This window comes from Eublepharis macularius, chromosome 5 (genome assembly GCF_028583425.1).
Source record: "Eublepharis macularius isolate TG4126 chromosome 5, MPM_Emac_v1.0, whole genome shotgun sequence".
Classification (NCBI taxonomy): Eukaryota; Metazoa; Chordata; class Lepidosauria; order Squamata; family Eublepharidae; genus Eublepharis; species Eublepharis macularius.
The window spans coordinates 27,071,352-27,084,427 of NC_072794.1; the positions used below are offsets into that span (position 1 = coordinate 27,071,352).

General features: G+C 40.8%; 1 protein-coding gene across 1 annotated transcript in view; it reads left to right on the forward strand.

Moving 5' to 3' along the window:
- LOC129330301 (centrosome-associated protein 350-like) overlaps positions 1–13,076 on the forward strand; it is a 78,609-nt gene that overhangs the window by 53,484 nt on the left and 12,049 nt on the right. The window contains 7 exon segments of the mRNA XM_054980336.1: positions 1,168–1,352; positions 2,659–2,843; positions 4,714–4,801; positions 8,120–8,266; positions 9,097–9,248; positions 11,433–11,614; positions 12,685–12,899. Of these exon segments, the coding sequence (XP_054836311.1) occupies positions 1,168–1,352; positions 2,659–2,843; positions 4,714–4,801; positions 8,120–8,266; positions 9,097–9,248; positions 11,433–11,614; positions 12,685–12,899 (1,154 nt within the window).

Here is a 13,076-nt window from a genome sequence, read left to right on the forward strand (position 1 = left end):
GGGTAATTGGCTATGGAGATCCGTCACTGTATGAGCTACTTAGAAAAAGCTCTGGACTCTTATGGGAAGTTACGTGGTTGAGGGAAAATCTGTGGATTTTTTATTTTTGGATATGAAAGGGAGGTCATGCTAGCAGGTTGCAGTGCCCCATGACTATGATTATTTCAGTGAGTCTCACAATAATGCAGGAGAGAATGATACATAGTGATCCCCAGTATAATGGTGGGCAGCATCGACACAGCTATTTAACTTTTGGATCCCATGCTTTGCATAGAGAATTCCTTTGTCAGCAGTTCCCAAAAATGTGCAGCACTAGCATAGACAACATTACAGTGGATACCTATAGAGTTCCCTCTTCTGTAGACTATAGTCAGTCCTGAACTTATTGAAATGACTAGATATGAAGATATGCCAAACTGCAAAGGACTGAAGTTGTCAGGCTGTAAAAGAATCTTTTGTATGCTTTCCTGGAAGTAAAAATTCATGAATTCCAGAGGGTTTGCTTCTGACTAAATACACAAAAGATCAAGCTGTATGTGGTCTTGCGAGGTACAGCATGTGGGTTGCAGCTCCTCTTTGCATCCTGTGTCTCTGGTATAGCTGAAAGGATGAAGTAAGGAATGTTTGGATCCTCAGTTAAGACCCAATAGTTGGATGTTAAATCTGACAAAATGGGAGCGTAGAAGAAATCACAGGAGGATGGAAGCAGTTTGAAAATTCCATCTCTCTAAATTCCCAGCTCCTCTAGAATTCAACAGGTGCTCAGAGCCTTGAATTGGCTTTTTTCTCTTCCTCTACCTCTTTTTTTCTTTAGCTAATGCTCACTGGTCTCAGCACTCCTCTGCTTCAAGAGCATATTTATGCCTAAACAGGCTCCCCTCCTTTACTTATTTAAATAATTTACAGTTATGTTTTTCTGCATGAGGATACCACCTCATTGGTAGAGATTCTACCTTGTTTGTGGATGACACCATTGTGTAGCTTATCCACACACAGGCCAGTTAGTTTACTATTACACTTCATGCTGATTCACACCTGCACAATATAGTTTGGGCCATTGACTTGAGGAACACTTGTATAAGTTGTCCATAAGGACAAAACTATGCCCTATCTTTTTCTAACATGAAGGTTTCCCTTGAGAATCAATTGTCTGGACTTCCTCTTCAGATTCAACTTCTATTGCAACAGAATGGTCCCTGAAATTTGATGAGTCCATGACAGAAGATGAGATTGAAGAAAAGTCCTTCCGGTCCTTGCTACCTTCTGAGAGTCACCGACGGATCAGCTTGAAAAAACGAGGCCACCATGACTGTTCTGATGAGGAAGCTCCTTCTAGAAAGACACCTGTCAAGGCAAGTTTTCAGTACTTCAGTACTTCGTGTTTGGGAATCTTCTTGTCAGTTTGTAATGACCTTTTTCCCCCTTTAGTATATATATTTAATAATATTATAATTATACTATTATTTTGATATATATTGTACAAATTCCAAACCTCAGTAAATACAATCAAATGATATCATTTACAAATGTTATTTACTTTTCTATAAATCCAGTTGTAATGAGAAGTCGTTTTTCAGAGTCTGTTTATGAATTTCATTAGGAATATCCTGTTAAAACACATGTAAAAATAATGTAAGGCCCAATGGACACAGTAATGTCTAAAGTAAATGGGCCATATTATCACTAGAAATGAAATGTGTAAGGGGGGAAAAGGAGTAGAACTGAATCTGAGACAGTCTCAACCAGTCGGCAGAAGATCCTCCTGGTGGTAGACGGGCTCACAACCTTTTTTGGAGACCCCATTTGGAAGGGGCTTCCTTGACTCCCAGTTCTAGCCCTGACTAACTACGGGCAGGTTGCCATCTGAAGCATATGGTATTTAGACCTCATCAGACTATTTTTTCTCTTACTCCTTTATTTAATTTTTTAGTCATATTTTGAGTGAACAAAAACATTTATTTACTATATTTCTATACCATTTTTCCTTGTTGCTCAGAATGGTTTACAATAAAGCAAGCACATTAAAAATGGCCAGAAAAGTGACATATTAAACTATTAACACAATTAATGTTGTATTAACATTTAAATTAAGTCAACAATTAATGTGTTAACACCATTAAAACCAAGTCAAAAATAAGGTCAGCTAAGCAAAACAGCCTTACACTGCCAAATAAATTGGATGAGAGACAGAACATATTCTTTGCATGCAGAAGATCCTAGGTTCAATCCTTTGCATCTCTAGTTAAAAAGGATGAGGTAGTAGGAGATGTGAAAGACCTCTACGTGAGCCCCTCAATAAACCAAGGAGCATTCTGTTTTTTGCAGGAGGAGAAAGGACACTTTGAAGCAATCGTCCCCACTGCCCAGGTCATCTCTTGTTGCATAGGTCAATCAGAGTTTGGCAGGAGCACCAGCTTTGCTAGCAAGAAAACCCCCTTAAAGAGTCAGGAAGGGTTCACTTATGCCCAAGATGAGCTTTTTACTAGCTTCTTATTCTACAGTGTTATGGAATGTTTGTTAAATGGAGGGGCTTACTCCTCCCTTGGTGTTGCTTATGCTAATAATAAAGGTAATTTTATCTTGCTCGAGTATATGAAATTAAAGGGATTCCAGGTTGTTCTGTGAAAATTAACATTTTGAACTGTGTTCTTGTTTCAGGAGCTAAGCCTGCCGTTCTCAGGAGGTCAAGACAATTTTTCCAAATTCACAATGGAAATGGTGCGGCAATACATGAAGGAAGAAGAAATGCGGGCAGTTCATCAGTCCTCACTACTCCGATTGCGTGAGAAAGCACTGAAAGAGAAAACCAAGGCTGAGCTAGCTTGGCTAAAGCACCAAGAAAAGTATGAGAATCTTAGGAAACATTATAGTTTGTAATATCAGGACCAGTACTCCATCTTGGGGACTTATATTAAGCCATCTTTTGATCTTCTTCAACTCTATTACATTTTCAGTGCAATCCTAAGTAGAGTTATGCCAGTCTAAGTCCATTGAACTCAATGGGCTTAGATTGCAGTAACTCTGTTTAGGGTTGCACTGTTAGTTTCCATTCTCCTTGTATAAATGCTTGATTGCCATGAAAGAACAGCTCGGAAGAGTTGTGTATGTTGCAGTCATGTTTCAAAAAGTAATGTTCTGGAGTCAGGTGGGTCATCTGGTATCCCGTGGGCCAGTACTTGTCCTGAAGTAACTTTGCTAGGGTCAGCAGGAGCCACATAAATTTAACTAGGATGAACAGTTTTGCCTTAGTTTTTCACTTGTAATAAAAGGAAGCAATTAATTCTCCTGTTTATTTCAGATTATTTTATTGTATTACTATTGTGTACATTTTGGAAAAGCCCATCTGACTCACGAAGGGAATCTTTTCAGAAGCATATTCAATCTGCAGCCCCCTTTGTTGATGATGCAAAGCCCTCCAAATGCATACGCTTGGTATCTGGGAAGCCCCTTGTTACCTGCTGATGACTAAGAGCCAAGCTACAAGTGACGCCTTACACAGGTTGGACACTTGTCAGCTTCCCTCAAGTTTTGATGGGAAATGTAGGCGTCCTGGTTTTACAGCTTGGCTCTCCATTACAGCTGCAAGACCAGGATGCCTACATTTCCCATCAAAACTTGAGGGAAGCTGACAAGTGTCCAACCTGTGTAAGGCGTCACTTGTAGCTTGGCTCTAAGAGCCCGCATAGTGTAGTGGTTAATGTTGGACTAGGGCCTGAAAAACATAGCTTCTAATCCAACACTGCCACAAACCTCACTTGGTGAGCAAGCATTCCGCAAAGCACAGTTACAACGGTAAAATGAGGAGAGAGCCATGGACACCATCCTGAGATCCGCGGAGGAAGGATGGGATAAAAATCTAATAGATAATAATTATTTTACAGATCTTGACAAGCAGTTATGGAGTTCCCCGTCATAGTTCCAGCACTTCAACTGCTTTCTGGAATAGAATCCCTTTCACTCCAAAATAAGGGGGTTACTCCTGCTCTAGAGAGTTTTCAGCCTCTATGACTGCAAATAGATATGTGGTGTGACTCTGAATGATGTGGTGTAAGTGCCTCTACTCCCAAATGAGTTGGTGCTTGTACATTACCAAGAACGGTTGACATTGCCAGCTTACATAGGAAGGGTATTGCACCCACCTTTTCCCTGGCTAGCTAGAAAATGAGAGGACAATGTAAAAGAAGGTACAAGGTACAACTGAATCACCTATTAGGTAGCATACTAAGTGCAGAGTTACATTCTCTTAAAGCCAACCCGTTTATTTTGGAACTATTTACATTATTGCAGTGCAAACCCATCCCTTTAGTCTTTGGTTGTAATCTGTTAGAACAGGGCTACTACAGATGCGAAAGAGTGCTGGTTGGACCTTCAGCACCTTACTTGCACTGGATGCCACAGCACACTGTATCATTGCACAGAGTTTTATATGCTTTTATAGCTATGTGTACCTTTTGATATCTGGGGTTCCAGTCTGAGTGTTTTTTAAACTTTATATTGAAAATAAAAATGTTATGCACTAATCAGAAATTGAATCATGAAGCAAGAAAGTGACCAATAGGGTGACTTTTGTACATCGCTGTAAACTTCAGGTATTATCAAGGAGGGAGAAAGCTATAGTACTGATCTATTATCGGTAAAGGAACATGAAAATGCAAAACTGGTGCAAGTTATTCTGATGAAAATGTGAGACTCTTCTGCTGTTGATTTTCCCAGGCATTTGAGTGACAAAGGAGAGGATGACAAGATGCCACCTATCCAAAAGAAGCAGCGTGGCCTAATTCTGAAGCTGCAGCAGGAAAAGGTAAAAATTGCTTTGAAGCTAGGGTTGCCAGCATGAGGAAGGCAGCCAGCAGGAGACTCACTGGTAGAGGGTCCTCTTCACTGGCAACATACCAGCATCGCTGGAAATACTCTAGCATTCAAAATTCTATTGACATCGCTTGTGGCATGACTAGAAGTGACATCATTGCGTCACCGACAGTACTCTAGCATTTTTCCTGTAGAGTTTTGGCCTCTCTCTCTCTCTCTCTCTCTCTCTCTCTCTCTCTCTCTCTCTCTCTTTCTCTCTCACACACACACACACACACACACACACACACACTCCTGCCGAAGTGTGAGATGTGGCATCCCTGTTTGAGGCCTAACTTCTGTAGAGCCAAGATACTGCTGCTGGTTGTTGGAAGTTTGAGCCAGTGTGGCTGAGAGGCAAAGTTGAACCTGCACTATTTGATCCCACAGCACAGTTATCAGGAGCACTGAAAGGTTTGTGGCTTTTCATTAGATTCGGAGCAGTTTGCTTAGAAGCACTAGGAACGAATTTACGTGGCTTTGGTTTACACTGCTGGTGTCTTCATGTCACCAGGTATGAAATTAGCAACTGAAAGGGCTCCGAGTCTGAGGCAAAAAAGAACTAAAACATTCACTTAAATATTTGCCAGCTTGTCTTTATAATATAAACATTGTAAAAAATACATGAGAAGCTATTGAATTATATCCAAATTTTACATAATGTACAGTGTTCTTCATATATATTATCATCATCATAGCTACCAGTTAGAATCCAGTGGAATTGCAGAGCAGGAAGAGGGGAAGAGCTAAAAGAGAAATAAATCCTCCTTTCTCCAAGCCACAGTTGCTTCAGGTGGTGAGCTCCAGAATAGATGAATAGTATCCTGTAAAGCTACTTTGTTGTACAATTCTAACACTAAGTAGTACCGCACATAATTTCACCTCTTTTCCTGTAAAGAATGAGGGCCAAGCTAGAAGTGACGCCTTACACAGGTTGGACACGTGTCAGCTTCCCTCAGGTTTTGATGGGAAATGTAGGCGCCCTGGTTTTACAGCTTGGCTCTCCATTACAGCTGCAAGACCAGGATGCCTACATTTCCCATGAAAACTTGAGGGAAGCTGACACATGTCCAACCTGTGTCAGGCGTCACTTGTAGTTTGGCTCTCAGACTAAGGAAAGGAGGCAGAATTGTGGACGGGGCATATGCTTCCCCCCATTTCAGAATGTTTTAAGCTGCTGGGGGTGAGGTGGCGTTCACAATTATTTGGGATCAGAGGAAGGCCTGACTTGGCTTTTCCAGCAGCACGTTGGCAGGGAAACAGATTCCTTGGCTGTCATCACACAGCCATAAATTTAGCGCCAAACTAGCACCATCTCCCGCTGAATGCTCACCTTATTCTGGTTCTCTTGCAATTTCGCCATTCTCCCCAATTCACACTTTGTGACTCTTTATGTCGTCTTTATCCACTTCCATGTGAATGCCCTGGATCGACTATCGCTCACTCTCCCCGATCATCTGTCTCACCTAATGCTGATTCTCCTGCCCTACACTCACACAAGTCCCAGCGTGACCCGCAATTAAGCCTCAAAGTAATTTTTTTTTTAAAAACGTCAGCCTTATAGCGCTATAGCGCTATTCTGCCATGGGCGGGAAACCTCTGCTACCTATCATGGTTGGCTTTTGGGATGGCCCAGCACAACATTGGTATAATAGAAGAGTGATATAGCGCAAATTTGTGAAAAAAATTTTTTTTAAAGGGGCGGGATTTTTAGAGGCCCGTTTCCGGAAGCACTTTGACTGACTGTCGAATTGCACTTTTCCCTCTTAATGTGACTGACTGGAAGTGCAAGCAGTCGTCAAAAGATGGGAGAATCCGTTCTAATAACGATAACAGAAGAAACTATTTCTAGTGCAAAACTGACGAAATAAGGGCCCATGTGACGACGGCCCTCATGATTTTTCAGAGTTCACAGGGAAGTTAGTAGAGGGATAAAGTCCAGATGTAGATTTCCAGTTGGGCTCTCACTTGGGATTAAGAGTGAAATGCTGCAGCTTGTCTTGTAGTAAACTGGGACCTGTTTCAGGAGGAAGATGGGTTGTGGCCCCTATCCAGGTATAGTTGGTTATGTTTATGTCTTACTAACAACAATGGTTGCAATCCAAAGAACATTTTATGGAGAGTAAGCTCCACTGAATAGGCCTGGTTAGTAGGCCTAATTAAGATTGCTTCCAAGAAGACTTAAGTAAGGGCCAAACTAGATGTGACAGCATCTATCGGCCCAACCCATGGACTCTGTCACCATTTTAAACTGATTTAAAAATGCCACAAAGGCCCATTGGGCCTCCAGCATGGCAGGCAGCCAGCATGGCAAGCTGAGGCGTTTTGGAACCCCCCCCCATGCCTTTTCAAGTGCTGAAATGGCCACTCACCCCAATAGATGCCTGTTTTGACAGCTGGAAAGGTACATGAGAGGTGAGCTTCTTAGCCACCTTCACTATAGGCGTGATCAGGATGGAGCCCTTTCAGCATTTTTAAAAATTGCTTTAAAATGGCGGCAGTGTCCACACCTGTGAACCATGTCCACTGCCCCTCAGAGTAGATAATGCTGTGTTAGATTGACAACTGGCCTGTTGTGTTATAAGGCAGGTTCATATGTTCAAGGCTGCAGTACTGCATACAATTGCATGATAGTAAGCACTATTGACCCCAGTGAAACACATTTCTGAGTAAGTATGCATATGATCAGACAAACACCCTGGCAACTGGGTTTGGAATAGCTTTTTAATAGAAATCAGAAGCATGTCTGATTTCATTTTTTGAAAAGACTTGTCTGTTCTTACCTTCTACTTAGCACAAAAGCAGGAGTGAAATGGAGTGCTTTTCCTAGTAGTCTCCCCGGTTTTTTGCTGAGGAGATATCAAAGAGAGACAAGGAAGCAGAAAGGGTCTCCAAAGACAGGTGTAACATTAAGAGAAATTGCTTCTCAGACACAGAAGAGCCTCTGCTAAAAGGAAAGTGTAAGTTAGCTGTGAGCCTAATTCAGAGCTCTTAAAGTACAGTGCAACAAATTCCTTTGCCTTAAGAGACACTTGCATGGATGAAAAGCATCCTCACTGTTGGCATGTGCTTTTGTGGAGCACCACATGTAGTGAATACAAGAAAATAAAAAAGACAGAAGAAAATAAAAGGAGCAGAAGATGGAAAAAACCTGCAGAGCAGCAGAATGAAGAACAGATAGGAGAAAGTGGAAATGAATGAGAATTAAATCTGTGGCAATGAGAACATTACTACCTTTTTTTGCTTTGTTGCATTCTACTTTCTCATACAGGCAGAAATTAAACGTCTTCAGGAGGCTAATAAGGCTGCCCGGAAAGAAAGGCAACTGATCCTTAAGCAGCAGGAAGAGATAGAGCAAATATGCCAAACTACTATGAAACTGCAAGAAAAATTGAAATCTGCAGAAGAAAATAAGCTGGTAAGGTGCACTGCAGCAAATGGAATCCTGCCTCGGGGAAGTATCCTATAAATGTTCTTTGTCCCACTGCAGTTCTCAAATGCAAAAATGAACATTTCTTAGAACTAAAAGGAGGGCTGTAAATTTTTAGATATACATAAATAGGCTTGAAAACTCTCTGCCAGATCTTTTTAGCAGTAGTAATTCTGTTGGCAACTTGTAAAAAGATAATAATAAAAACATTAAAGCCAGCCATTAAAAACATCATAAAAATATTCAGCAGCCTAAAATGTTAACTGTCTTCAAGCTAGAAGTAGAGCACAAAAACAGCTTTAAAAGTTTGTGTCCTTCAGTTAACCCCTGTGCAAAAAGAAATGTTTGAGCCGGACACTAAAGGACAGTGAGGTAAGCACTAGGCGAGCTTTAAGGGGAGAGCATTCCAAAGGCAAGGTGCCACCGCTGAAAAAGCCCGTCTCTAGTCAGCACCTGCCTCACCTTTGCAGGTACAGAATTCAGGGCTTGGAAAGAAGATCTTAACTGGCAGCATGCATATATGAGAGGAGGCAGTCCTAATAAGTCAGTCATTATTCTGACTGAATCAAGATAATGATTAAAGGGGAATGACTGATAAGCGGAAAATTGCAAGACATCACTCACAATTCTACACATTTTCTAGTTAACTGCAGCTGTTGGTGCTCTACCTGTGTAAAAAGCAGTTTTCCCTAAAATTAAAACCCCATGTTTCATTTTTACACATTTCCCTTTTTCCTTTTGCGTAGATGAATGTCAACACTAGGAACCAGCATAACTTGATTTCTCTCGTTTTTTATATGACTTGGCTTTTTCCACAGGAGCTTTGCAGGGAGGATGGTACAAAACAAACTCATTCTTCCAGCTTGCTGCCAATGGATGCAGAGACATGTAGCCCTTCTTCTGTCTCCAGCAGTGAGACCAGTAGCATCATGCAGAAATTAAAGAAAATGCGCAGCCAGATGGATGAGAAGTAACTTTTTTTATTTTTATCAGGTTGAGGTTATTTTCTTCTTATTGTGAAAGTTTCAGGCATAAGATATATTTTAAAAAAAATTTAACATGTACAATATTTAATAATAACAACAACAACATTTGATTTATATACCGCCCTTTAGGACAACTTAATGCCCACTCAGAGAGATTTACAAAGTGTGTTCTTATTATCCTCATGACAATAACCCTGTGAGGTGGGTGGGGCTGAGAGAGGTCTGGGAGATCACTGACTGACCCAAGGTTACTCAGCTGGCTTCAAGCGGAGGAGTGGGGAATCCAACCTAGTTCTCCAGATTAGACGAGTCCTGCCACTTTTAACCACTGCACCAAACTTGCTCTCTAAAGTTACATTAGCAGGGCTTTGGAATATGCACCAGGTTTTCATACATGCATTGAGACTTTTAAGCCTTCTCCCAGCCCATCAAAACACTATCCTTGAAATAGGGAAGCAGAACCCCTTTCTTGTAACTACACTGCAAATTTGAGATAATAGAAAGAAGGTTCTAGCTCCAGAAATTTCACCACCTTCTACAATAATAGGCCAAGGCTTCTTCCTAGAAGGTAAAATGATAAAACAGAGGCTACTATACTTTGGTCACATCATGAGGAGACAAGACTCACCGGAAAAGTCAATAATGCTAGGAAAAATTGGAGGCAGTAGGAAAAGAAGACCCAAAATGAAATGGCTTGACTCAATAAAGGAAGCCAGGTCCTCCAGTCTGCAAGATCTGAGCAAGTCTGTTAATTATAGGATGTTTTGGAGGTCTTTCATTCATAGGGTCGCCAGTTGGAAGTGACTCGATGGCACATAACACACACACACTTCTTCCCACCAGGACAAGACACAGACCTATTTAATGCTTAAAAAGAAAGAAATATCTACAGCTGTTTGTCATACAAAGTTATTAAAACATAGGTCATTGTTACAAGATATCATAGGAGAAAACAAAATCTACTGGTTCTCGAAAGCTTATGCTACAATAAAGTTGGTTAGTCTTAAAGGTGCTACTGGACTCTTTTTGATTTTGCTACTGCAGACTAACACAGCTAACTCCTCTGGATCTACTGGTTCCAGTATCTGCAGTTATTGCATTTATTCCAGATACCAGCTATCTGCCAAAATTAACAACATTTGAGACACTGGTACTGAATAGACAAACCTGTTGTAAAGGTATTTTCTCAATTTTATATAAAACTTTAAAAGATAGCTCTTTTTTTCTTCCCTCATATACTAAGATGTGGCAGAGTGCAATCAAATCTAATATTTTTAAAGGTGACTAGACATCCATCTGGAAGATGTATTCTCTTAAATCAGCTTCTACCAACTAGTTGACAAAATTACAAGTCAATGGTATCTCATACCCTCTCGTCTTCATCATACCATATCATGACATTTAGGTCGATGTTGGGCTGTGGTACCCCATTTAATTTTTTGCCTTGCTGGTGGTCCTCCACAAAATTTAGCTTATTTTGGGACAAGATCTTGAAAGATGTAGAATTAATCACACAATACAAGGTTGCTTATGGTCCCTTAATTGTCTTACTAGAAAACATCAATGCTCAAAAGCTCTCTGTCCTAAAAAGAGAACTGATTTCGATATTGATACTGGCAGAAAAATTTCTGATTGCCTCATACCGGAAAAAACCTAATATGCTGCCTGTTGGACTGTTTTCCAGACTGTTTGTTTGTTTGTTTGTTTGCTTACTTACTTCATTTATATCTCACCTTTTCCCCCAATGGGGACCCAAAGTGGCTTACATCATTCTTTTAACCTCCATTTTATCCTCACAACAACCCTGTGAGGTAGGTTAAGACTATATGACTGACCCAAGACTGAGAGTGTGTCACTGGCCCAAGGTCACCCAGCAAGCTTTCACAGCGGTGTAGAGATTTGAACCTGAATCTCCCAGATCCTAGTCCAACACTCTAACCAACACTACCACACTGGCTCCATGATATCCTAAGAAATGGTGTAAACATAGGAAAAAAGCTTGAGTCAGCTGGTGCACATTTTCACAGGTGTTTCTTATATTCAATGAGTAATCATGAAAAGAATAAAAAATAATTTTTCATTGTGTTCACCTTATCTTGAACATAGATAGGATGTCTTTCTGCTACAACTCTTGGTGTCGGTTTCTCAATGTTTTGGTTTTTTTCCAGATTTTTAACAAAGCAAGAGCAAAAACTGAGGCAACGGCGCCGGCATGCTGAAGAATTGCTGCAGTGGAAACGCCATCTAGATGCTGAAGAAGCAGAGATACGTCAGATAGAGAAACAAGCTTTGGCTGCTTGGGACAAAGAAGGGCTCAAAATGGCTGCAGGAGACCAGAATGATCAGAAAGGTAGAAAGAATGAAAGACTTCTGAAGGCAGGAAGACTAAGGCTGTAGTCAGCAGCACTCCCTCTGCCAATGGAGTGCCAGCTATGCAGCCTGTACATTAACCTCCCACAACTTCGGGTTTTTATTAAAGACATTTTTCCTTTGATCTTGAGTGTGCCTGCTTGGAAATATATCTTGTTGATATCACTGTTTCCAAGGAAATCCCTACCAGCTTACGATGTAAATATTTGTGTGAAGGAGTGTAATTTTTTATTATTTATTTACTTTATTTATGCTCATCTTTCTCCCCTGTGGGGACCAAAGGTGGTTTACATAATTCTCCTCTCCTCCATTTTATCCCCACAACATCCCTGTGAGGTAGGCTGAGTGTGTGTTACTGGCCCAAGGTTACCCAGCAAGTTTCCATGGCAGAGTGAAGATTCAAACCTAGTTCTCCCAGATTCTAGCCCAGCACTCTCACTATACCTGTGCTACTTCATACACTGTTTTCCTGTAGTAAGAGGGAGTGTGGTATTTTACACACACACCCCATTCCCAAAGCGTTAATTTGAAACATTCACTAAAATGTGGTCTCCCATTCAGTATTACACTGGATGAATAAAAGCGAAATTTGATGAGAGTGGTCTGAATGGCCCAAACATCATGAAAACTCAGGCTTAACTCTGAAATAGCAGCCTTATGTTTATGCAGCATTTGAAATTAAGAGGTGGGTAAGCTTTTACTGTTTGCACGTTCTCCACTCACATACACAGTCTCTTTTTGTTCGTATCACCTGAAGATGAAAAAAAATGCATGAGTATCACGGGATCTCTGCTTTTAAATGCCGTGATAGTTGGCTTATCACTGTATAGCTATGAAGTCAGTGTATTGTTATAATTTTTTTCCATTGCATTTGAGTCTGTCAAATACCTCTCCCTACTGTGTTTTTTTAAAAAAATGTGACTAACTTGAATCTCTTATCCAAGAATGGGGGTAGATTTAAGAGGGTAAAAGACATAGAGCCATTGCAGCTGGACATGAAGTGGGTGGATGTTCTTGCTTGACTGACCTTAGTCTGCTATTTCATTACAGAAACAGCCAGCAAAGAAAATTCTTCCATGTTGCCCTGTTCTCACTTAAATAGTGAAAGCTCTGTCCCCAAGGAACTGGGCAATCTAGCTATTGAACCTGGCTCATCAAACATCTCCCAGGTCCAAGGACAGCTGGGTAGCCCAGATCACACTACACTTATGGAAGAAATGGAAGAAACACAGGAACTTGATTCTGCTGCCTCACCAGGAAAACTTGTGAGTGAACTTGTTCCTAAGAATGCTAAAAACTAATGCAGAAATGAGCCTTTCAAGTCCGTAAAGGCTCCTTAAGGAAGAGGCTACCTGAATAATGGAACTGTTGCAGGGGAATATACTGGGAGACACAATTTGAAAGGACTGGCCACAGGACATGACGAATTTTAATGGTAATAA